The sequence below is a fragment of the Arvicanthis niloticus genome, chromosome 1, assembly GCF_011762505.2.
Source record: "Arvicanthis niloticus isolate mArvNil1 chromosome 1, mArvNil1.pat.X, whole genome shotgun sequence".
In the NCBI taxonomy this organism is placed as follows: Eukaryota; Metazoa; Chordata; class Mammalia; order Rodentia; family Muridae; genus Arvicanthis; species Arvicanthis niloticus.
The window spans coordinates 36,737,802-36,762,813 of NC_047658.1; the positions used below are offsets into that span (position 1 = coordinate 36,737,802).

Consider the following 25,012-nt stretch of genomic DNA (forward strand, 5'->3'; position numbering starts at 1 on the left):
CTGCAACTGAGTCTGTACCTTCTCCCATGGTTCCTCATGACCTGTGATGGGGGCTAGGCCTCAGCCATTCTTTATGACCCGTTTATGCTTTCAACACCAGTGCCTCTTGGGCAACTCTCACTCATTACCACGTTTGGCTGCCAACATGAGATGTAGCTCTGTCCACTCTGGACCACAGCTTCTGTTTGCTGACTCTGAGGAAATATTCCCAAATTTATTATCTTTAGTAATTCCAGTCTCTTATTGGCTCTTCGGTGCCAGTTGACCAGACACAAATTCTTAGTTCAGAATATCAAATGGTTCCAATAGAGTCTTTACTTAACTCTAAAGCTTTACAAGCCAGAATTCCGTTCTCTGTATTTTTCTCAACACTCTTAACTTCCAAGCTCCCACAGAACAGCCCTCTGAGCTCTAAACATTCCACAGCTTTTCTAGTCCAAAGTTCAAATGCCACCACAGTCTTCCAAAACCAGATGACCAGGTCTGCCATAGGAATTCCCCATGACTTGGTACAAATTTCTACCTTAGTAAGGGCTCCTATTGCTCTGATAAAACACCATGACCAAAAGAAACTTGGAGAGAGGAAAGGGGTCCAGATCAATTCTGTCATGAAGAGAGGACAGGGCAGGAACCAGGAGGCAGGAATTGAAGTGGAAGCCGTGGGGATGTTCTCCTTACTGGTTTGCTCCACCTGGCTTGCTCAGCCTTGCTTTTATTTTTTTATTTTTTATTTTTTTTATAACCCAGGGGGAGCACTGCCCACTGTGAGCTGAGTCCTCCCACATTAACCATTAATCAAGACAGTACCCTCAGATTTGCTCACACAGCAAAACCATGGAGGCATCTTCTCATTAAGAGTCCTTCTTCCCGTGTATGTCTAGGTTAGTGTCAAGCTGACATAAACCAGCCAGCACACTGTCCTTATCCTGTTCCTGCTCCATATCACCGGACTCTCTGATCTGTCCCCAACACATGAACTTGAAGTTCCTGAAGAGGCCTGCCTTGAAAATGATCCCCAGCTAGTCAGTGTTCACACTGTATAGTATAACTCATACTGACCTGGCCTCCTCTCATGGTGGGGCTTATTAAAATGCACATTCCTAGGCCCTGGTTTCCAGTGCAGCCCACAAATTAGCACTGCCAAATCTGCTTAATTTTCAGTTATTGTAAAATTCACAAAATGAAAGTTACTTTTCTTAACTTTTTAAATTTTCTTATACTTTTTTAGTTGTGATACAAAACAATTTAATTATGTATCATACACACATCTTGTTTCTTAATCAAAGCTATAGACATTTTATTAAAGTTATTGGGGTGGGGGCTAGAAAGAAGACTCAAAGGTTAAGAGCACTGGCTGGTCTGCCAGAGGACCTGGGTTCAATTCCCAGCACCAACAGATCATGACTGTCTGTAATTCTGGTTCTAGGGGATTCAACACCCTTGTATAGACATACATGCAGGCAAAACACCAATGCAAGTGAAATAAAAAAGTTATGTATTTATTCAATGCAATATTGGGTTTAATAAGGGCAATTTCTTTCAAGTATATCATGAACTTTGACCATATTTACCCCAATACCCTCCCTCCCTATTAGCTCCCAGCAGTCTCCTTTCTTATATATCTCTATACACACTAAGATGTACAAATAACAAATATATTGTCTTGTCTGTCTTTCTGACTCTGTCTCATTTCATCTATGGTGTCAGAGACTACACTTATACCATGGAACAACCAGTCTCAATTATTTTCATCTTGCAGAGCTGAAACTCTGTTCCTGTTAAAGAACTCCACATTTCCCCTCCTTGCACCCTTGGCAATCACTATTGCAATCTCTGTCGCTGAGTGTGACAGCTGTAGGAACTTCATGCATGTGGAGTCATACAGTCATACAGAATTTGTCCTTCTTATTTATCTGGGCTTATTTCACTTAACATAATGCCGCCGATCAGCCATGTGGTAACCTGTTTGGATTTCTTTCTTTGTAATGATGACTAATATTCTACTGCATGAATGCCCACATTGTGTGCATCCAGCCAGCCACTGAGGGACACTGGATTGCTTCTACCTCTTGGCTCCTTTTCAGAATTGCTGGATCCTATGCTAATTCTGTGCTGAATTTTGAAGAATCACTATACCAGTTTTTGCAAGGGCCCTCCATCTCTTCATCTAACCAACAGTGGGTGCTATTTCAGTTTCCTTACATTGTCCCATGATCATTCCCTGGAGTCCCACCCCCTGGGTAGGAAGGACATCTGCTGGGAAGTGGCTTTTCTCCTTTAACTTGATTTCCATGGGTATTCTGTCACAGTGGTGGGAGGCTGAATTTGGCCTGGCAACCAGTAACATTACTTAGATGTCAGTGATGCTGCTGACATGCCAAGGGTGTGATGAGGAGCCCAGATGAGGAGCCTGCTGATGCTGGGGAGACATGAGGTGTGGGAATTTCCTCATCTTGACTGGGTGTCCCTGGGCACAGTCTCTTTCTCTTCCCTTTTAATATAAACCCTGTTTACTTTTAGAAATTAAAAATGCAATATGAACAATGAAGAACTTAGAGGAAAATTACACATTGCCCACCAGCAAGTGAATGAATTCTCTTTGCCTTTCCCCTGGCAGTATTCAACAGTTCCTTTAAAAATAATAGTGCTTTACAGCACTCTTCACAATGGTGGAAAAGTGGAAACTACTCACATGGTCGTGGTTCTGTGACTGTTAGTAATGTGCCGTTTCTGGCACCTGGAAAGGAATTCAGTGCTGACATGGGCTGGGATGTGGATGGACTTGCAAAACACCACACTGCGAGTGAGGAACCAGACACGGAGGACCACATGATTCTACTCATCCATGATACCCATAAACATGACAAGGGGGTTAGTTGTAGCCAGAAGTGGGAGTAGGGTGGGATAGGAAGTAGCACCAACAGGTACATGAGTATTTCTAATATTTTTATTACATCTTGTGTGTGTGAGGGTATATGTGCATGTGTATGAGAGTGTGTATATGCATGTACGTATGTGTGTGTATGCCTCTCTGTGTGTGTACATGTATGTTCCTGTGTGTGTGTGCCTGTGTGTGCCTATGTATATGTATGTATGTGTGTCTACCTCTGTGTGTGTACGTGTGTGTGCCTCTGTGTGTATGTGTGTCTGCCTTTCTCTGTGTGTACATGTGTGTGTATGTGCTTCTGTGTGTGTGTGTGTGTGTGTGTGCATGCGCGTGCGTACACCACAGTGCAGATGTAGAGGCAGAGGACAATTTGTAGAAGCCAGTTCTCTTTTTCTCCAATTTGAACTCTGGGGACTGAACTCAGATCCCCAGGCTTGGCAGCGAGCACCTTCCCTGCTGAGGCATCTCGTCAGCCCTCGTGACTGTTTTATAGGAGCCATGAAGACATTCTGGATGTAGATGGTGCTAATGGCCATACAGTCCCTGAAGTGGACCAAAAGCACCAAACTACACGCTTTAAGGCAAACTTTAGGGCTTGTGGTTTATATCTCAATTTATTCACAGTTTGACAATTTCACATACACATCCAATGTATTTTGATCATATTCTCTTATTACTTTCTTTTATTCCCTTCTTCTCTTACTAACTCCCCCCTCCTTCTCCAACTACTAAGTCCCCTCTCCAGTCTCCCTGTGTAGCACACTGAGTTTAATTGGGGTCGATTGTCTAGGTGTGGGTGGGAGGAGATTCACCATAGACAGACAACCTATCAGTCCACACTACTGAGAAAGACAGCTAGGTCTCCTGGCTTAAAGATCACTCTTTTTTCACAGGGATTTCCAGTTGGAGGATGATTTCTTAGTGTGTCAGGCAATGTCCCCTGGCAAGGACAGAGTGAGCCCTGTCACAGGGAAGGATGGGCTGGGAGAGCTTTTGACATTTCACGTAGGCTAGCCCTGTGCCTCCGAGGGATTTTTGAGGCCCAAGTACTAGAAATAAGGTCTTCATGCAGGAGTCTCTAGCGAAGCCCCACAGGCACCGTGACACTTGAGTCTGACACCAGGCTTGAGTCCACAGACAAGGGGCAGCTTCTCCTTCATTTTCTGGGAGAAGCTTGGGAAGCGTTAAGGGCTGCTTCACCACAGGGACAGAGAGGCTGTATCTAACTTAAGACACAGAGCCAGAAAGGCCTGTTGGCTCTAGGCCAGGCCTCCCCTGAAGTTGAGGGTGGAGCAGGAAGGGATGACTGTAGGTTTTAATCCCTTGTGCACATAAAGCTCTCTGGCTGCGGAGCCTGTCTGACTTTCTGCAACGGACAGTTTCCCTGGCAAGTTGGTGCTGCCCCAGGTGCCCTTCTGGGGGTTCCACAGTGGAACCCCACAGTTATCTGCAGTGTGCAGGGACATCAGTCAGTCACTTTGTGGACTATAAGGAGAAACCAGAGTCTAGACCTCTTAAGTACGAATGGCAACTAGCTATATTTTATATGCAAGAGTCCAGCTAAGCCCTGGGTGGGATGAGCAGCTGCGGGTGAGCGTCTGAGTCGTCTGCTCTAAATATACACATGAAACAAGTAGTTTACCCTGGCTAAACTGGTCCACCAATCAGTCATTTTACTGTGGACTTTGCTGTTAATTTTGGCCCAAGAAACGGCCATTGCGTAAACAGACTCATGTAGCAGAAAGCCAGTGTTTATGCCTGGAAACCACTTTCCCCATTTCTGCCAGAGTAAAGTCACACCCTGTCTTTACAGCGCCCCCCCCCCCCGCCCCCAGTCACCCTCTTCCTTGTCCTAGCCTTCTCAAGAGTGTGCCTGCTTCCTCCCACCCACTTCCTGCTGGGCCACCCTCCTTCAGGTATAGACATGAAGTTGTTAACGTACCTTGTAGCCTCTCATCCCCTAGAACCCTGACTTCTCAGCTCTTCTCATGGGCAAACTTGTCCTGGATCTGACACGGTCTCTACCTCCTCAGTCCACCCCTTTACTATAAAGCTGCATTAAACGCCTAGAGAACTCAGACTCTTATCTTACACAAGACACCTCTGCCACATTCACAGGTCATTCTACCAGAAAATAAATACCAGTCCGCCTTGCTCATCAGCCTGCTCTCTCTCACACCCTTCCCTCTGCTTGTCCAGGACCCACATGCTAGCACTCATCGGGGAAGGAGCCTGTATCTGAGTGAAGTGAGGGTAAGAAAAGCAGCTGTACTTCACCAGGACCACAGACAATGGCAGGTGCTTGGCACTCAGGAAAACCCACCTTCTCAGAGACTGAACGGCAAAAGTAAAGCAGACACCCCAATTGGGGTGTGTGTGTGTCACAGATGCCTTGCACAGGCTGAGAAGGAAAGAGAATCACACCTGAGATGACTCCATCTCAGTGCTGCCTGGGTAGACGGAACACAGACCTAACCACCAGAGGGACATTTCTCCTGGCCTATCTCCCCCACCCGGCCTTCTTATTATAATTATTTATTTATCTACACTCCAATCGCTGCTCCCTTCTATTACCCCCTTTCAAGACCCTCCCCACCCCCTTTTCCTCTCAGAGGGTGCCCCCCAGAAGACCCTCCCCACCCCTTTCTCCTCTGAGAAGGGGAACTCTCCCATCCCCCACCCTGGCACATCAAGTCTTTGCCAGATTTAGCACCTCCTCTCCCAGTGAGGCCACACAAGGCAGCCCTGTTGGGAAATAGATACCACAGTCAGGCTACAGCTTTAGAGAGCACCTCTGCTCCAGCTGTTGGGGCCCACAGGGAGCCTGAGCTGCCCATCTGCTACGTATGTGCCAAGAGTCTCTCCAGCCTGTGTGTGTGTGTTCTTTGGTTAGTGGTTCAGTCTCTGAGAGCTCCCAGAAGTCCAGGTTAGTTGACTCTGTTGGTCCTCCTGTGGGGCTCCCATCCCCTTCCGCTGGCCCAGCTTCTTTATCCACCTTGTGGGAGAATAAGGGAAGGCCAGTGTAAGCAGGTCAGAGCAGAGTATCCGGGGTCTTTCCCATGCACTCCACTGCATTGCCTTAAACAGGCTCTCTCACTGAACTGGAAGCTCACAGTTTCAGTTAGGCTGGCCAGTGAGGAATGCTCAGGATCTACCTGTCTCCACACACCTCCCTGCACTACTGGAATTACAAACGCAGGGGCCTTGCCTGTCTCTTTACATGCATTCTGGATTCAAACTCAGGTTACCATAGAGCCATCTTCCCAACACTCCCTGCTCCTTGTCTTTCTTATTCTGAGGTACCTGAAAGCAGCAGAAAGGATACAGTCAAGGCATCATTTTGATTTTGTTGTTTTTGTTTATTTTATTATTTTATATGTATGGGTGTCTGGGAGTATATCTGTACATCATATCAGTGCCTGATGCCCAAATAGGCCAGAAGAGGGCAAAGAGTCTCCTGGAACTAGAGTTACAGATGACTGTGAGCTACCGTGTAGATGCTGGGAATTGAATCCCGTAGACCTTCAGAAGAATAGCTGGTACTCTTAACCACGGAGCCACCTCTCCAGCCCCTTGCTTTGTTTTATCAGAGAGAGTCTTGCTACACAGCTCAAACTCTCAACAATTCTCCTGCATCAGCCTCCCAAGTATTGTGTGTCTTAAACTGTGAACCCAAGTAGTGTAGGGTGCCAATGTGAAGATCCGGAAACTCCTGCTGCAACAAAGGCTTCTGAATTGAGGTGACTGAACTCAACTCAAAGTCAAACACAGAATGATTCAGACGTGTTTCTGGCGGTGCTCATGGGTGTAGTATATCTCAATCCCACAGTGCCTGGGTCCTGAGCACACTGCGCAGGGTGGGCAGGCTTCAGGCCAGGCAACTCTCGCTATGGCTATTGAAACACAGTCAGGCTGTGATCTCTAATGAATCCTGGTGCTTCTGTTAACTAGTGTGCTCTTAAAAAATATATATATATATTTAATTATGGAGAGCAAAGATGTTTAATATTTTCCTAGCCACCTCTCAGTATGTAAATACCAAATTAATATATCTTTGGCTGTGTCAGCATGTCTGGTTTTAAACATTGCTGCCTGGTTTGTTAACATGAGTTTAAAACATTATCGAATGAGTTTTACCTTAGGATTGGGATAACATTTCTAACAACTTCAGAAATGGTCCTAAACATATTCTGCACTGTGTGTTTTCAGGAGGCAGCATATCCCACAATGATAATTATAAAATTAAAACAGCAATCAATTCTGGAAGCTGTGGTAAATGATCTGAATCATGCAGTATCAGATATACAGCAACGACAGAATTCATTATGGGGAAATAAACAAGCACATTCATCCAGTTAACGTGCGGGATTGCTTCACCTTTGATACATAGTAAAATTACATACCATAACATCAAAGAGTTATTATAACATACAATGTGTACTCAAATATTTTAAATGCATTTCTTTGTATGATTTCTTATCAATGAATGTTATACATGTACACATCTATGCCCTATACACCAACTTCTGGAGACCCTAAACACTTCTCAAATGAAGAGTTTTGAGTGGAAAAGGCTTTAAGAAGTCCTGGTTGACGGGGGAGGGCTGAAGGCAGCAGAGGGGGCGTGGCCTATATGGTGTGACCACTGAAGACTGTGATGGCAGGGCCTGGGCGAGGCACAATCCTGCCTTTTCAACCTCTGCTAGGTCTCAGTCTGCCCTCACTTTCCACTGGCTGGACATCTTTGGAGGGTGTGGGTCAGTGACAAGCAGGATGTCTGTCCTCCAGGCTGTCTTAGTGTCCTGAGCAGACACAGGGGGCTGCACCTTTCAGTTGCTGATGGTGCATGCTAAATCTCAGCTGTTCACCAAATGGTTCTACTGTCTGACTTACCCTTTCCAATAATGAGTATCCATGGCCTGTAATTTTCATATATATAGGCTCACTGCTACTCTTCACACCTTTTATTGACGGGGGCTCAGCTGGTTTCCTGATGTCATCTGTTTTCATGTGTTAGACACCTTCACTGGGAGAAACAACTCTCCCAACCCCTGTGTACTCCCTTAATGTGTACATACATCCATACAGGTGTGGACTCGTGGCTACACATTCCAGCTGAAGGTTGTAATTCTATATTGTGATCCTCTTTTTTTTTTACACCCCATCCCAGATAAAGCCAATGGGAGTCCTTCAGAGTGTTCTCCTGTGTTCTTGAGACACAGTTGTAGGTTAGAAGCAAATATTTCCCAACTTTCTAACACACAGAGGTACAGGCTCCAGCCCTGACTTGGGTTGTTTCCCCCTGGTTTGGGGAAGGCTGGAATTTGGAAACTGTTATTTGATCGCTGGGTATATCTATGATTGTGGCTATGTGAATGTTTCTGCTCTTAGGCTTTTTCAAGGGATGAGCATGCTGTGTCTACACAAAGACTGAATTGTGTGTGTGGTAGGCACACGAGTTCACTGGTCCCTGACTCCCGGGGTCATAGTTATATAACACCTCTGAGTGGGATAAGATGAATGACTTGCTTCTAATGAGCAGACTGAAGGAGGATAACAGGACAGACCTCAGATACTGGGTTACAGAGGCCTTGTGCTGGCTCACTCTGATGAGTTCAGGTGCCATGTTGTAGGCCTATAGAGAGGCTCACATAGCAAAAGGGCCAAATCTCTGAGTCAGAAAATGATTCCTCCCTGGACCTGTCTCTTTAGATGATACCATGGTCTCACAGCTTGATTGAATCCCTTTGAAAAAACCTGGAGTCAGAAGCACCAAATATACATAGATCCCACAGGCTTTTACTTAGGATTCTCATGCTGAGCAAACTGTTATGAATCATAACCTGAATATCTGACATGCAGGATATCTGATATGCAACCCCAAAGGGGTCAAGATCCACCTACAGGTTGAGATATACTGCTCTAAGATTTCATTTAGGATTCTCATGCTAAGCAAATATTTGCTAAGCCACCCCCTTCAGAGATGCTACCACTCCAGAGATGCTACATAAGCCAGCGCGTACACACACACACACACACACACACACACACACACACATCCCCATTTCCACCCCCTCCCAGAAACCATAATACACATACCTGTGCACACAGACACTGGTCATGTATCAATAGGCACACACACTCACACATGATGCTCACGTTGTCCACACACATACATTGGCACAAATACAGAACACGTATTCACACACACACACATACACACACACACACACACACACACACACACACACACACAGATACATATACACATTGAGTGAAGCCTCATGGAGACAGAGACTGTTAGCTCTTCTCCAGCTAGCCTGGACAACTTTCACCAGGGCTCTCCCGCACCTGCTCCCAGAGGGATCTGTTGAGCCTCCACCTATAGTCTGTCACTGGTAGAGAAAGGGGCTGGGGAGGCAGGCCAATCACTGCTCAGAGCCTCTTCCTCCACATGTGGGTGTTCCCCTGAGTATAGTATGACTTGAATAAAGGCCACTGCCTTGTCCACACTGGTAAAGCCACTACAGGAAGTTCTCTCAATCCTTGTGGCCTGGAGGCAGCCTGATGCTGCCCCTCCCCTCCTTCTTGTGTTTTCTCAAGCATCACCTGCTATTTTTAGAGGGTGAAGGACATTTTTTCCCTGTTCTCTTTCCTTGGAAAAAGTCTCCACAACACCCAGCACAGAACCTTGTACAAAGAGTATCTTTAGCCGCTAGATGCTTGTGATTAAATTCAGCAAATGGGGACCATAAATACATGTTTCCAGGCCGCCACTCCTACAAAACACAGATCCTTAAACATAGGCAACCCCTTCGTTGAACTGATTGTTTAGTTCTCATAGGCAAGAACAAGGCCATAGCTCAGCAGTAGAGATTGAGTGAGGCATACATAGGTTTGATCCCCAGCACTGACAAAAAGAAACACATACACACACACACACACACATACTCTCTCTCTCTGTGTGTCTCTCTCTCTCTCTCACACACACACACACACTCACACATGCACACACACACTCACACACTCTCACACACACACTCAAACATGCACACACACACATTCACACTCTCTCTCTCACACACACACACACACATTCATTGGGGGCACAGGAAACCTCCTATTAATAATATGTTATTTTTTAAAAAATTACGTTGGTTGATTGATTGATTGATTGATTGTGCCCATGTGTCATGGAGGAGCAGAGGACAACTTGCAGGAATCCATTCTCTTTTTATATGTGGGTTCCAGGGAGATCGAACTCAGGTCATCAGGCATGGTGGCAAACATTTACTTCCTGATCCATCTTGCAAGCCCTTGTGATTTCTTCCTCATGAACCATGGTGATGGCTCATGGAATCTAATTTTCATTCCTTTCTCTTCCAGGGTCAGAAAGCTTGGATAGAGAAGACATTTTGCAAAAGGGAATGCATCTTTGTAATTCCCAGCACAAAAGACCCTAACAGGTATGTTGGATGCTATTGTGGAGGTATGATCTGAGTCCGGTCGGGGCTAGTCTAGCGTGTCTCAGCAATTATTCTTCTAATATCTGTGGGAGAAGGGAGAAGAGGCAAGGACATGCCAGACTCTGTGCCCAAGGGGGGACATTAGCACAGAGTCACTGGGCTAGTCAGCTCCTCTGTTGAGAGGCAAATGCCTTGGCAGAGGACTTTCCTTTGCAGATCTCTCGTGAGCTCTCTCAGCCAGATGGGAGCAAGGTCTTTAGACAATTTCAGAATACCTTCCAGGGCCTCAGCAGCCCAATCCCCTAGTTTATTTATACAAAAAGGAACTTCTATCCCTGGGAAAGATGTGAGTGACTGAGTGAAATGACCATGTTCACAAGATGGCCGGCGCTTCTACTTATCCATCTGAAATGCATGCTATAGGGTAAACAGGAAGCCTTCCAAATACTCAAGCAATCTGGGGGATTTAGCTGCAAACCTCTCCTCTGAGAGAAAAAGCTGAGGCTGAGCTGAAGGGTGGGGGAGACTTACCCCTAAAATCCACGTGAGCAGGGTCACTGGTGCAGGAGGGCACAGATGCGTGGGCATCATCTGCTTTAGATTTGCTTGGTACCTAATTTCAGTGTCTCATATCCTCCAGCTCCCTGTCCTCCCCCACCCTGTACCCTGCAGGCCTTGATCCTCACATGAACCCCTGTATAGCTAGGGGAGAAAGAGGCCCTCCATCACAGGCCTTCTCTTTCTTCATCCCAGCCACTGAAAGGTGATTGGCTCTGTCCCTCCTTCTCCCTGACATGATGGACAAAGGTCTTTGAAACAACGAGAAACACCTTTTCTCCTCATGCCCCAAGTCACAGCAACAAAAGTCTAACATTACACACCCCCTTTATCTTTATAATAAACTTAAAAGCACTAGAGATGGGCAGATATCAACCCTCCACACTAGTTTGTTACTTCCCTGTCAATAACCCAGAGATATCAGTTGCCATGTTCCACCTGGGTTACTCCTACTTCACCGCTCATGATCCACCTACCCCATGGCAACTTCTCCTTCTCTCCTCTTTTCCCCCTCCTCCTTCCTGCCTCAGACCTCAGGCGGGGGAACCTTTGCTCTGCCCCCCCCCTCTTCTGCCCAGCCCAGGCTTTAGGCATCTTTATTAATCAATCAGGGATAACTTGGGGGGGGGGGGGAGGCAAGTTTCACACAACAAAAGCTGGTGTAAGTGAGGATTTCGGGTAGAAAAAAAGTTTCACTGAAACAAACAAGCAAACAAAAGAAACCAGAAGAACCATGCGGCACCATAGAATTCCAGAAGGTCACTTGTCCGTTCCAAGGCTATGACTGTACTTGGTCACAAAATGTTCGGCAATGTTCACAGAGCCCAGCTCCTGTTAATGTTCTTGAGACAGTAGAAAGATAACCAGTCACCCAGTAAGAAAGAACAGCCATCCAAACACACTGGTATGTAAGTAGTGATGTGTTGCTCTTTGGGAAAATGACCACTTCAGGGGACACCTCTGTCCCTGACAAAGCTGATGACTAAGATGCTCTTGGGGCCCTGGTTGGCCCCAGCTTGTCTGTCAGGCTAATTTACACTCACTAGTTTGGTGAAAGGGAGGAAACGCTGCCAAACGGCTTGCTTTGCTCTTCTTTCAGATGTTGCTGTGGTCAGCTCACTAACCAGCACATCCCTCCGCTGCCGAGCGGGGCTCCCAGCACAACAGGAGAGGACAGCAAGCAGGTGGACACGCAGTCTGGGAAATGGTGTGTCAGCAAACACACCCAGAGCTACCCAACAGACTCCTATGGGATTCTCGAATTCCAGGGTGGGGGCTACTCCAATAAAGCCATGGTAAGAGGGATGATGGGGTGCTGTATATGGGAATTCAGCCTTCACCAGGGCTTGTCTCCTGGGGATGCAGAGACCTGGCTCTTCCTCCGGCTTACAGCTAAACCTTCATAGGCGCATTACTGCAAGTCCAGGAGATGAATCTGTGCAGATGGATTTTACCCATTGAATGATTGGATTGAATGATTCTGTCATTCATCAGAACTTGGCATCATTGTAAAAAAGTACATGGAGCTTCCGTGAATCCACCCCAACCTCTAAATCTAATGTACAAAGCATGCAAGAACCCAACCTTGCACACATGCTCTTTTGACCCATCTCCTCCTTTGCTTTGTATTGCTATGATAAAAACTGTAACCAAAAGAAACTTAAGAAGAAAAGGGGTTTATTTCACCTTATGTTTCTAGGTAATATAATAGGTCATTGCTGAGGCAACCCAAGGCAGGAACCTAGAGGCAGGAACTGAAACAGAGACCACAGAGGAGTGCTGCTTACTGGCTTGCTCTCCATCACTTGCTCAGCTTGCTTTCTTATACATCCCAGGATCACCTGCCTAGGGGTAGTACCCTCCACAATGAGCTGGGTCCTCCCACACCAATTATTAATCAAGAAAATGTCCTACACACTTGCCTTCAGGCCAGTCTGATAAAACGCATTTTCTCAGTTGAGGTTTCCTCTTCCTGATGACTCTGGCTTATGTCAACTTGGCAAACAAACAAACATACAAACAAACAGCAAACCACCCACCTACTGGTGAGAAAGTTCTTTAAAACAGTATTAATAACCATGGGCTCGCCATCCTTCTCAGTCCATGTGGAGTCTCTGCAAGCATTTTCCTCTGAAGTCAGCTTCCCCGTGTCTTCCCTTCTCAGCAAGAGGAAGAAACAGTATCTCACAGTTTGCTTTAGATAGCTAGCTCCCTTTCTGGAGGGCCCTAGAAAGGAGGAGGTGCCAGCCCATAACCTGGTGCTGATTCTCAATACTATTTGTAATTTCATTTCATTGATCCAACATTATGATTCAAATGCAGCTGCTATGTTCCTAATACCACAATTAAAGATTCTCTGGGATGGCTCCCTACGTATTCGCATGGGTACACAAAGGCAGCACAGAGGGGTCATGGCCTCTGGTCTAATTTCTTTTTCACACTGAGTAGAAGGGTTCATGACCACTTTCCTCCTCACCCAGCGATAGCATTGTCCAACATTCTGGACCTTTGTTCTAGCTGAGCCAGTTTGGAATTGAGTCTTTCAAGGTTAAGTTTTCAAATAAATCACAAGACACTCAGATATGTTTGAATGTCAGACAACAGGAGAGACCATTTTTAGTACAACGCTAAACCAACTCTTAAGTGCTGCCCTGCATTTAGTAAAGAAGATACTGTGCTAAACCATTTAAAATATTTATCTAAAATTCAAATTTAGACAGGCACATTAGCCTGGTCAGTTGACACTACACTTTAGATGAGGTAATTTATAAATCAGAAATGTACTGTACGCAGTTCTCAAGGCTAAGAAGCCTGCAATCAAGGTCCCACTTGATCTAGTTTCTCCCCCTGCTTAATAAGTGTCACCTTGGTGTGTGCTCACACATATGAGAAATGAGCAAACCCCTACCCCTATGAGCATCAGGAGCACCGTCTCTTATCTACCCCTCCCCACTGCTGCATTGTGATGGAGTTTAAACATGTGCCCGCCAGGGTAACACACACACTTGAACCATAGTGCCGGAGGGAGTCTATATTTTCCTTTGCTAAATCTGTCCATCTTTCCCCAGGTTACAAACCTTTGGTCACTTGGCTGCAGACTAATGCAGAGGGTCTGAGACATAGAAAGCCTTGAGACACCCAGGGAGTTCTTGTTTAGGCCATACCCTTTCTCCCCTCTGACAGAGAAATAAAACCAAGTGCAGGCGCTGAACACCACACATTCTTTTGCAGTATATCCGAGTCTCCTACGACACCAAGCCAGATTCCCTCCTCCATCTTATGGTGAAGGATTGGCAGCTGGAGCTCCCCAAGCTCTTGATATCTGTGCATGGAGGCCTCCAGAGCTTTGAGATGCAGCCCAAGCTGAAGCAGGTGTTTGGGAAAGGTCTGATCAAGGCAGCCATGACCACAGGGGCGTGGATCTTCACCGGGGGTGTGAGCACTGGTAAGAGGGGCCCCGCTCTTGCTGTGAGTCTACACAGATGGACTCACTGAGGTTGCAGAGGGCCTCCTAGTATGAATGGCCAGGAGACTAGACACATGGAAATCTGATCCCAACTATAACAACAGTGAAAGCTTTACTCAACACGGTTTTGTTGTTATTGTGATTGATTTGTTTACATAGTACAAACATAATTTTTTGTTAGGTGGCTTTCCATCACAGTAGCAGACAGCAGAGACAGTCAGTTTATAAAGGGAAAAGGTTTGCTTTGGCTCACAGTGTTAGAGGTTTCAGCCTATGGTCAGTTGGCCCATTGCTCTGGGCCTGTCAGTATCTCATGGTGGGAGTACATAGTAGACTAAGATAAAGAGTGGTCACTAGAGCTGGCAGTTCTTCAAGGGCACTTCCCAGTGACCCACAGACCATGTGCTAAAGCCTTTCTCTCATAGTGTCCACCACCTCCCAATGGTGCCCTGCTACAGACCAAGCATCTAACATGGGGCTTTGGGGGTTGGGGGGGAATTTGAGGTCCAAACCTCAGTGGGCATAACAGCAATGATAGTGAACCTCTGACTCAGTCGGTCTGTGCCATTCCCTGGGTACAGCCATTTCCCATGAGCCAACGGGCATTGTTTCCACTTGTTATGGGAGAATGAACTGAACCATATAGAATTAAGGAACATCTGAGAGCAGAATGTAGCTAAGGACTACCAGTGAGACCCAGTGACTTCCAGCTTTGGGTCACAGAAATCCATGCCCGGCTGTTTTGAGCTCTGCTCTTATTTTCCCTACTCCAGGAGTTAACACAGGATCAATGGTTATGATGAGCACAGACTTGTGGGATGTTGTTCTGTTCATGAAGAGAACAGGTTCCATCCCTGATCCACAGGGATTATGGAGGCTCAGAGTAGGCACCCCTGAAGTTCGTCAGTGGTGATGTGGTGTGATGTGGAGCAGAGGGGCCTGAAACGTGGCGTGTGGCTGCTCACAGGTGTCGTCAGCCATGTGGGGGATGCCTTGAAGGACCACTCCTCCAAGTCCAGAGGCCGACTCTGTGCTATAGGAATCGCTCCCTGGGGCATGGTGGAGAATAAGGAAGACCTGGTTGGGAAAGATGTAAGTTTTCTCTGAAGGCATTGACAGTTTTTAAAAATTGAAGTCTGTATTTTGAGATTTCCGTAAATTCGTACATTGTTATAAGATATACCAGGGAGCACCTTTCACTCATTCCTCTGGCAGAAGCTTCTTTCAAAATGATAGTATAATAGGATGCTAACAGTGATTCCATCAAGATACCTCGTCAACTGAAGGAAGTCCCTTGTTGTCCTTAAATATCTATACCAATTTTCTTCCATCTCTTTCCTCCTTAACCCTGACAACCACTACTGTGTTACATTTCTTCATTATATTTATTATTTTATTATTTTTTACGATGTGGTATCACACAGTGTGCAACTTTAGGAGGATGGTTTTTTCCCATGTAATTCTTGGGACACTGAGATTGCCATGGCTTTCTTCTTGCTGCCCAATGGTGTTCTGTGATATGGACACACCACCGCAGGTTGTTTCACCACTATCTCCTGAATGTCTAGGCTGTTTATAGATGGTCTATTAAAAATAAGATTGCTATAAAATTTGTGCTTAGGGGGCTGGAGAGGTGGCTCAGTAAGTGGATAAAGTGCTTGCTGAACAAACATGAGGGTTTATTTGCATTTGTGTTTACAATACTTACATATAAATCCAGGTGTAGCCTGTGACTATTACCTCAGGGCTGGAAATGAAGGCAGAAGGTCCCGGAGGCTCACTGTCAGCCAGTCTAGCAAGCCAGTGAGCTTCATGTTTAGTGAGAGACCTTGCCTTAAAAATAACCTCTGATCTCCACTGGCATGTGGAGCCATCACACTCGCACACGTAGAGGCACATATACACAGGTACACACAGAGACATTAATCTGCGTTCAGGATTTTGTGTTACTGTCAGTTTTCATTTCTCTGCAGCAAATATGTGTTCAGTTATTGGGTTGCTATTATCGAAAGCAAACAAGTTTCTTTCTGTTTCAATGAATTAATTGAGAAAATAGCCTTCAGTGTGTAGGGTAGAGAAATGACACTTAAGTTTTACATGTGGTAGCTGAGCAGTGGTGGCACACACCTTTAACCCCAGCACTCAGGAGGCAAAGGCAGAGGCAGGCAGATCTTTGTGGATTTGAGGCCAGCTTGGTCTACAGAGCTAGTCCCACAGTCTATACAGAGGTCTGCACAGAGAAACCCTGTGTCAAAAAAAACAAAACAAAACCAAGTTTGCATATGGTATGTGTACACGGTTCTTGTGTGCCCTGTGACTTTTAACATCTAAGTTCTGCAGCTCTGATTCACATCGTGCTTTCTGTCAGGTAACGAGAGTCTACCAGACCATGTCCAACCCTCTGAGCAAGCTCTCTGTGCTCAACAATTCCCACACTCACTTCATCTTGGCTGACAACGGCACCTTGGGCAAGTATGGTGCTGAGGTGAAGCTTCGAAGACAGCTGGAAAAGCACATCTCCCTGCAGAAGATCAACACAAGTAAGTCCTGGGAGCCATGGGCAGCTCGGGGCTGACTCTACCAGGGTGGAAGCCAGCTGAGAAGGAAATTACCAGAGGGTGTTGAATCTTGCTAGGTCCGTGGACCGTGCTCAGACTCTTTGCCTTAGCTACCTACCAAATCACCTTCCCAGAGCAGCCATGGGATGCCTTGTCCAGGTTCACAAGTTGGTCTGAGACTTACCCTAGCACTGTTTGTCATGGTTGTCATGGTGATGGCACTGCCCATCATGTTACCCTCATTCTTGTTCAATGTACTCACTGCTATTATTTTCCTTCATGTTTTATCAGGAAAAAAAAAAACCCTTGTTCTCAAAGACTTGGTATGATTCATATTATGAACCGATGAGTGTTGTAGGGTCTTTGTAGCTCTCAGTCTCTCGTATGAACTAAAATGGTGAGATGAGGAAGTCCCTGGACCTGGTTGCAGGCCCATCTGTTCCTGATGGGCACCATGCTTGCTGGTCCAGTTGGCACAGCTCTGAGGAAGGAACACTGTCTGCTGGGAGAAATTTGAGGATAAGTTAGAGAGAAAGAACTGGCTCCCGACCAGATGAGAGACTGAAGCTTGTTAGAACTAAGGTATAACCTCCTGGGCAATGCCCACATGCAAAACTTCTGTTAGACAATTATTAAACAATCTCACAGAATATTTCATTCTTAACATCACCAGTAATATCTCTGTGCACCACAATCTAGAACCAGGAAAATGACAGAATGTAAGGAACTGAGGTATCACTCAAGTCGTTAGGACTGGGGATCCTACTCCTAAAGGCTGTAGATTTCCAAGAACCAGCTTAAACTATTTCTATTAATTCTCTGAGAGTTTCATACAATTTATTTTCATTCTATTACTCCCTTATTTGTCCCAGGTCTGCCCTCACCTCCCAACCACCCCTAGAATTCAAGTCTTCTTTAAAAACAAATGACTCCTTGAGTCCTATTGTGCTGACCACACATTCACAGGTGTGAGGTTGTCCACTGGAGGTAAACCTGCCAGGGCCACAAGCTTAAAGAAAACTGACTCCCTTCTCACAGAAATTATCAACTTGTCAACCCTTCCCCACCCCCAATCTGTAATACTAACCGGCTTGATCCTGTACAGCCAGCCACAGCCTCTGTGAGTTCATGAATGCAGTGGTCCTAAGAATCAGATCTTGATGGATAAATCAGTTGGATTTGTTTTACGCTTTAGTATTTTTGGACTTCTAAGTTCTGCTTGGACCTGTGACCTGTGGGCTTCCCTTTGTCATCCTTTGCCTAGACCTCTGAGTGGGGCAAGGACAGCAAAGGGGGGCTCAGTGGTCACCTCTACTGCAGAGAGTTTCAGGAGCCTAGCCTGAGCCAAGAGCAAGTTCTACTCTGCCTCTGGAAACGAAGTCACCACGATCCTAACAACATAAAATCCCAAACCTGATTGGATGAAAATTTCAGAGACAGGATCTTGTCACTTTGATACATTTTCCATTATTTCTTATTCATGGCTTAGCCCAGTGGTTCTCAACCTTCCTAGCGCTCTGACCCTTCAATACAGTTCCTTGTGTTATGGTGACACCCAACCATAAAATTATTTTTGTTACTACTTCATAACTGCAACATTGTTACTGATGTAAATCATAATACAAATATATGATACATGACCCCCAAAGAGGTTGAGACCCACAAGTTGAGAACTGCTGGCTTAGCCCGTGATATACCTTCAACAGTTGCTGGCTGAAATAAACTCAACTGTAATTCTTCCAGCAGGAGACAACAAAGTCATTCTAAATCCTTAAGTATCCACTGGGGAAACCAGAGTAGGAAAAGAGAGGCTCTAATTCACTCATTGATATTCTCAAGGCTTCTTATAACCTGTGCTGGCAGATTTTATCTGAAGCTCTCGAGAACCATGATGTCAAGGACATTTCCCCTTACTTGCCTTTTGTAATGTTGTTCCAAACTACAGAAACCAAGCAAAACCTGATCAGCAATCAGTGAGCCTGCGTGTTAACAGGATCCAAAGCCCAGAACTTCACTGGCCATAGACAGAAAACACTCAGGAGAGAATTTCTGTCTTTAATTAATGTGTTTGGAGTTTTTTCCATTATTATCCCTAAGCAACACATTATAATAACTACTTTCATGTCATTGCATCATGCCAGGTATTATATAAGTCTCCTAGAGATGGCTTGAGGAATACAGGAGAACGTATATGCAGATACTACACCGCTGTATATATTAAGAGACTTGAACATCTTGAATTAGGTGTCCAGGGGGATATTGTAAGTTTCCAGAACCAATCCCCAGTAGATATCAAGGAACAACTCTATAATATGTCCTGACCAGACAGAGATGACATTTTGAAGTAGGCAAATTTGTCATGAAGACTCCTCTCTAGCCCTGCCCGCCCCCTCAGTATTATCTCAGTTTCCAGAATTCTATCACTTCCTGCTTCCCAGAGCCCACCCTGCTGGATCTATCGCCAAAATTTTGTCTAGTCCTACTGTGTTCTTAAGCCCTATTATTTATTTATTTATTTATTTATTTATTTATTTATTTATTTTAAATCAGAGCAGACTCTGGAAACAAGCCATTAGCGATGGCCTAATAGCACTCATGTTCTCACTCCTAAGATAATATGTTGGGGCTAGAAGTGTTTCAGTCTTGAATTTATAAAATTTTGGTGTATTTATATACACTTTACCAATGATCAACTCCAATCCAAATATCTGATACCTGAAATGCTTTTGGGATGGGGGATACTCAACCTTTTCTGTCATATTTGAGGCTCTGGAGGCAGCAATAAGAGCAGACGACTACATGCGTGTGCCTCTTTAAATTCCCAAAGCACTACCTAAAAAGGCAAATATAGTCTTATATTCCAAACCCATTGATTGCCCTTCTTGAGATAAGCGAGGCCTTGTTCCTTTTACAACTGCTCGTCTGCAAGATGGCGCTTTAATCAATGGCTCAGCATTGTATTGCCAATATAGAAGATTGCCCTCGATTGAGCTGAATTCCCCTCTGGCTCCAGTCCGGCTCGCCTTACACTGGATGACTCTTGGAAGACAGCCTCCAGCATTTCACACCTAGGCAAGGTAGAAAAGGAACATTCTTAGCAAATGCTTTCACACTTGCCCAGGTGTCCCTGTGTCAGATTCTTTATGGGAATTAGGTCACATGGGAATGTCAAGGAGCTTAAGAATTTTGAAGTTTGGAGTTTATAGCGGGAGGCCATGATATGAAGTTCAAATGCAAGAATGAAGACCCTTAGTCTGACTTAGTCGGAGTGTTGCTCAACACTAATGCCACAGGGAAAGCCCCGGGGCAGGAAGTTTGTGCTTTTTGCTGTTTTGGCGTTTAGTACAAGTTGGAGTTATTCATGCTGGTGTGAACAGCAAGAGTGGTTGTGTTGCAGGGCTGGGCCAGGGTGTACCTGTCGTGGGCCTCGTGGTGGAAGGCGGCCCTAACGTGGTTTCTATCGTCCTGGAGTATCTCAGAGAAGACCCTCCAGTCCCTGTGGTGGTTTGTGACGGCAGTGGACGCGCCTCCGACATTTTGTCCTTCGCACACAAATACTGCGATGAAGGAGGGTAGGATTGGCATATGACAAGGGTGAGCTCTTAATGGCTCTTTGTCATACTGGGAAAAACATCTGACACAGTCCACACAGATAGCCCCAAAATGTCTAACTTACAAGGGTTACAAGATCAGCATGAGGATAACCAGCAGCTCATGTTCCTGGCTGAATCCTCTCTGCTGAAGTCTCTCTTTCAGCTTTGTTTTACATTATAAGTCTTGCAAAGAGCTAAACTTAGGCCAATTTTTAATGCTGCTTTTAGACCGGGGTGACTTTTTGTTTCCCCCGTACACAAGTCTCTTCTATTAGCAATCTCAAATCAAAAGTACTGAGTGGATGAAACTGTCTGGTTTACTTGGGAGCTGCTCTAATTCCCTTGGTCCTTTCTCTCTCCTCATCCCTTTGAACAGGGTCATAAACGAGTCCCTGAGGGACCAGCTTCTAGTTACCATTCAGAAAACATTTAATTACAGCAAGTCCCAGTCGCATCAGCTGTTTGCAATTATCATGGAGTGCATGAAGAAGAAAGAACTTGTGAGTGTCTTAAATTTATTTCCAAACAAGTTCCAAGGAGAGAGCTCTTTTCGAGTCTAGCTCTGCCAGCTTGTTTGATGGACCACCTGCATACTTTAGTTGACCTTCTCAAAAGGCAGCTTACAAACTCATTCCCAACTAGCTACCCATGTGCACCTGAAGGAACAGAAAAAGCCCACAGAGCAGTGGTTCTTAACCTGTGGGTGGGGACCCCTTTGGGTGCCTACCGACCCCTTTCAGAGGGTTTGTTTAAGACCACTGGAAAACACAGATATTTCCATTATGATAAATAACAGTAGCAAAATTACAGTTATGAAGTAGAATAAAAAATAATTTTATGGTTGGGGATCACCACAACCTGAGGACTCTTATTAAAGGGTTGAAGCATTAGGAAGGTTGAGAACCACTGCCTCAGAGGGTCCCAGGTGTTTCCAGACCTTAGCAAAAATGATGAGGTGATGTCACATCATATCACTCAACTCAGGAACTCAAAACACAAATCAGATTTAAAGTCCCCGGGAAGAGAGACACAAACACACCGTTAGATGTGGATGGTCACAAAGTCAAATTTGCTTCCCTTTGCAAATGCAGGGGTCATTTCTCATTTCTTCTGTCAACTTCCTTCAACCTTATAAGGCATAGGCACATTGTGTTCATGGATGATGACATATTCAAAATTCTAAAGTCACAAATTTTGTGTTAACGTATTCCTTCTGACTAGAAATGTGTTCATAAGCTCAGATGGCTATTTAAATATTGGGTAATCCTGAGGTCTTTACCCTCTCTTCTCAAGGCTGAATAAATTCCAAATCCAGGCAAAGATTCCATCAGCAAGAACAACATGGAAGCTCTTGGGGACTGAAAACTCTTGTAAACATCTAACCATCTCTCAACTCTGCTTTGTTGCTCCAGTCTTTGTGTTCAGATTTTTTAAAAACAACTCCCCTCGTTTTTTGATGTCACCTTGACTCTGTCTTCTCCCCATTCATCTGTTTCCAGGTCACTGTGTTTCGGATGGGTTCTGAGGGTCAGCAGGATGTCGAGATGGCAATTTTAACTGCCTTGCTCAAAGGTGAGCTTCTGCGACATGGTGATTCTGATTTTTGTTTTTTCCAGAGCTGCCTAGCAAGGGCTTTGTCAATAGTGAGAACTCCTTCACATCCCCTCCTACTACGGACTTTTAGTAAAAGAACCTGAGCCAGTCAGGCTGGAATGACCAGATTCTGAGAGGGCTTTTGTGAGATAGGGGTTGATAGATGCCCATAGATATCACAAGCTGTCAGAGCTCAGTCCATCCATAGCTGTTCCAGTGAGGCTGCTTCCTGAGCACAGCAACCCACCTCTAAGGACAGGCTGCAGTCAGGAGCTCATGATACAGGAGGATCGCAGTAGGAGGCACAAGTCCTCCCGGCCTCTCAGTTAGCCTGGGGCCATAGGGACAAGAGGATTTTCACCACTGACTGTCTTTATGCTGCACTGGGCTCTGTGCTGCCCTGGGGGTTATGGTCCTTGGCTTGTCCTAGCAAATGTCTGGTAGTTTCAGATTTCCCTCCTTTTCAGATGAGGGCCATGAATGACTTGGCTCCTTGGGATAAAGTTGCCCCTGTCTTTCTCTCAAGAAACATTTTTAAAATTCGTAGCTTGGGTGGTCATTTGAGGGCAGAAGGAAGTGATAGGTGCTTTGTTCTGAAGCAGTTCCGGGTGGGAAGCCCAAGTTCCTAAACCAGAGCCTGCCAAGCTCAAGTGGTCCAGACACAGTGAGGGACTCTCTCACTTCTTTCTTTCCCAGGAACAAATGCGTCGGCTCCAGATCAGCTTAGCTTGGCACTGGCTTGGAACCGTGTCGACATTGCACGAAGCCAAATCTTCGTCTTTGGCCCACACTGGCCGGTGAAACTGGTTTTCTGTTATTGTTTTGTTTTTTTTTTTGATTTCTGGAAAGGGTCTCATATAGTATGGCCAAGAAGATGCCTACGTAGGCAAGATTGGTCTTGAACTCCTGATCTTTCTGCCTTTACCTCCCTTCTGCTGAGTTTAAAGGCATTCGCCATTGTGCCTTGTGGAACTGTTTTCTGTTTAGAATATTAATTGTGACTTGTCACAGTGCTGTGTTAGTGTGTCCTTGCTCATGATATGGATCTCTGGAGATGATCTGAGAGTTTTCTGATCTGGGTAATCCATGAGATTACTGAAAGATGTTGCTGTTTAACATCAAAGAGGCAAAGCCTCCGAGCATGGACTCCGTACTGAGCGGGTCTTCCTGAGGAAACTAATCACCAAAGCTTTCATCATTGCTGGTAAAAAAAGGTTCTTACCATTTGAAAGAAGAAAATAGATCATTAAAATTAACTGCAGCAATTTCTTCTAGAGCACTGAGTTTTCAGACTATGTTTCATGAAGCTTTGGGGCAGTCTAGAAACTCCATGTGTGATGTATATGTGATGTGATCGTTGTGTTTGGTGTCTCTGGTCTAGTATCTGTGGTGTGGCTTAATGAATGAAGCAAATCTGTGCACAGTATGTGTGTGGAGTACATGACTTGTGATATACAGATGTAGTTTAGCATGTGTGGTGTTTGTGGATTATAAATAACATATATATATATATGTGTGTGTGTGTGTGTATGTGTGTGTGTGTGTGTGTGTGTGTGTGAATGTGAGGAAATGTACACATGTAACTCTTGTGCATATCCCATCTGTAGAATAGCATCTTGTCTCTCTGTGATCTGTGATGTGTTTGTGGTATGATGTGTGGGTGAGTAATACATATGGGCATGGGTGGCATGTGCATAATTAGTGTGTGTGTGTGTGTGTGTGTGAGAGAGAGAGAGAGAGAGAGAGAGAGAGAGAGAGAGAGAGAGAGAGATATTAGCAGGTATGTGTGATTAGCTGGTGTGTGTGATTAGCAGGTGTATGTGTATGATTAGAAGGCATGTATGTGTCTGTATGTCTATATGTCTGTGTGTGTGTATTTGATTGAGGAATATTTTGTATGTTTGTGTCTATGACACTGTACATGAGAGAGAGTTTGTTTGTGGTCAGAAGATTGTGTGTGTTGTGATATAGGGCAAACTGTGTGTATGTACACACACATGAGGCCATGGTAGACAGAGTCTACCATGTCACAACCACATCATGGTTTGTAAGACTCCAATTATATCATCTACCTGATTTTCCTTATGGCTAAAGCAAATGCATCAATACCCTTAGCACACATAGCATGCATGCTAAGTGACTCGGGCATCCTTCAGTCACTCCTTCAATCCAAGCAACTTCCTTGATCTAGAGTATAAACCAGGCCATAAGCCTTGTGATGGGCTAGGAAGCCACAAACAGATCCCAAAGGAATGTCAGAGACACTATTCTCAGCAATAATTGCTCAACCCATATTTGAAGTTCAAAGCAAACTTTTCTCCTCGTGGATGTGGTCCATTGCAACCCACATCGTTTTAAGGGTGTGGCACCTACAATGTAATACCCTGTGTTGGGTGTGATCTCCCCTGCACAGCACAGATGACTATCACCTGCCTGTGCTGGCTCTACACACCCTGACCCAGAGACAGAATCATTTCACCCCTGTTATCCCATGTACAAAAATCCCCATAGGTTCTGTCATATGTACCTCCTGCTAGACACGCCCCCCGCCCCCACTCCACAGCTCAAAAGGTGTCTGTTCTAGGGCCAGGCAGGTGGTACCCAGGGGCAGGGGTGGGGTAGGTGGGATGGGGATTCTGTTCCTTGTTATTTTTTTACTTTGCTATCTTTAATCTACCATGTCACAATCATATCACTGTACGACTCCATTTTCCTCATGGCTGAAGCAAAGAACATCAATTCCTGGTCTCTCTCTAGGCTACCACTCTTCTCTTGTTCTCTGGGATTCCTCCGGAATATTCCATCTTAACCTATTATGACACTTAGTGTGGAACATCCACATCTAAAGTGTATGATAGCCACATTCACCTGTCAGCTGTCCCCTTCTGGTC

At 45.2% G+C, this 25,012-nt stretch overlaps 1 protein-coding gene and 1 long non-coding RNA gene across 5 annotated transcripts in view; one reads left to right on the forward strand and one right to left on the reverse strand.

The window, feature by feature from the left end:
* The window catches only part of Trpm1 (transient receptor potential cation channel subfamily M member 1), a 119,322-nt gene that overhangs the window by 36,174 nt on the left and 58,136 nt on the right, over window positions 1-25,012 (forward strand). For 2 of the 4 annotated variants that reach the window (XM_034501973.2, XM_034501975.2), the window contains exons 2-10: window positions 10,274-10,353; window positions 12,011-12,206; window positions 14,143-14,356; window positions 15,345-15,469; window positions 16,746-16,917; window positions 20,333-20,507; window positions 20,905-21,028; window positions 22,028-22,100; window positions 22,818-22,918. In XM_034501973.2, coding sequence (XP_034357864.1) covers window positions 10,274-10,353; window positions 12,011-12,206; window positions 14,143-14,356; window positions 15,345-15,469; window positions 16,746-16,917; window positions 20,333-20,507; window positions 20,905-21,028; window positions 22,028-22,100; window positions 22,818-22,918 — 1,260 coding nt within the window. Of the gene's footprint in view, window positions 1-10,273; window positions 10,354-12,010; window positions 12,207-14,142; window positions 14,357-15,344; window positions 15,470-16,745; window positions 16,918-20,332; window positions 20,530-20,904; window positions 21,029-22,027; window positions 22,101-22,817; window positions 22,919-25,012 lie in introns of those variants that run through there. The other 2 variants (XR_013110807.1, XM_034502028.2) reach the window with 2 other exon arrangements.
* On the reverse strand, window positions 14,489-20,013 carry LOC143442572 (uncharacterized). Its single transcript, XR_013110817.1, has 2 exons — window positions 18,023-20,013; window positions 14,489-17,434 (listed from the first exon to the last, which is right to left on the reverse strand). It is a non-coding gene; the product is annotated as an uncharacterized LOC143442572 (long non-coding RNA).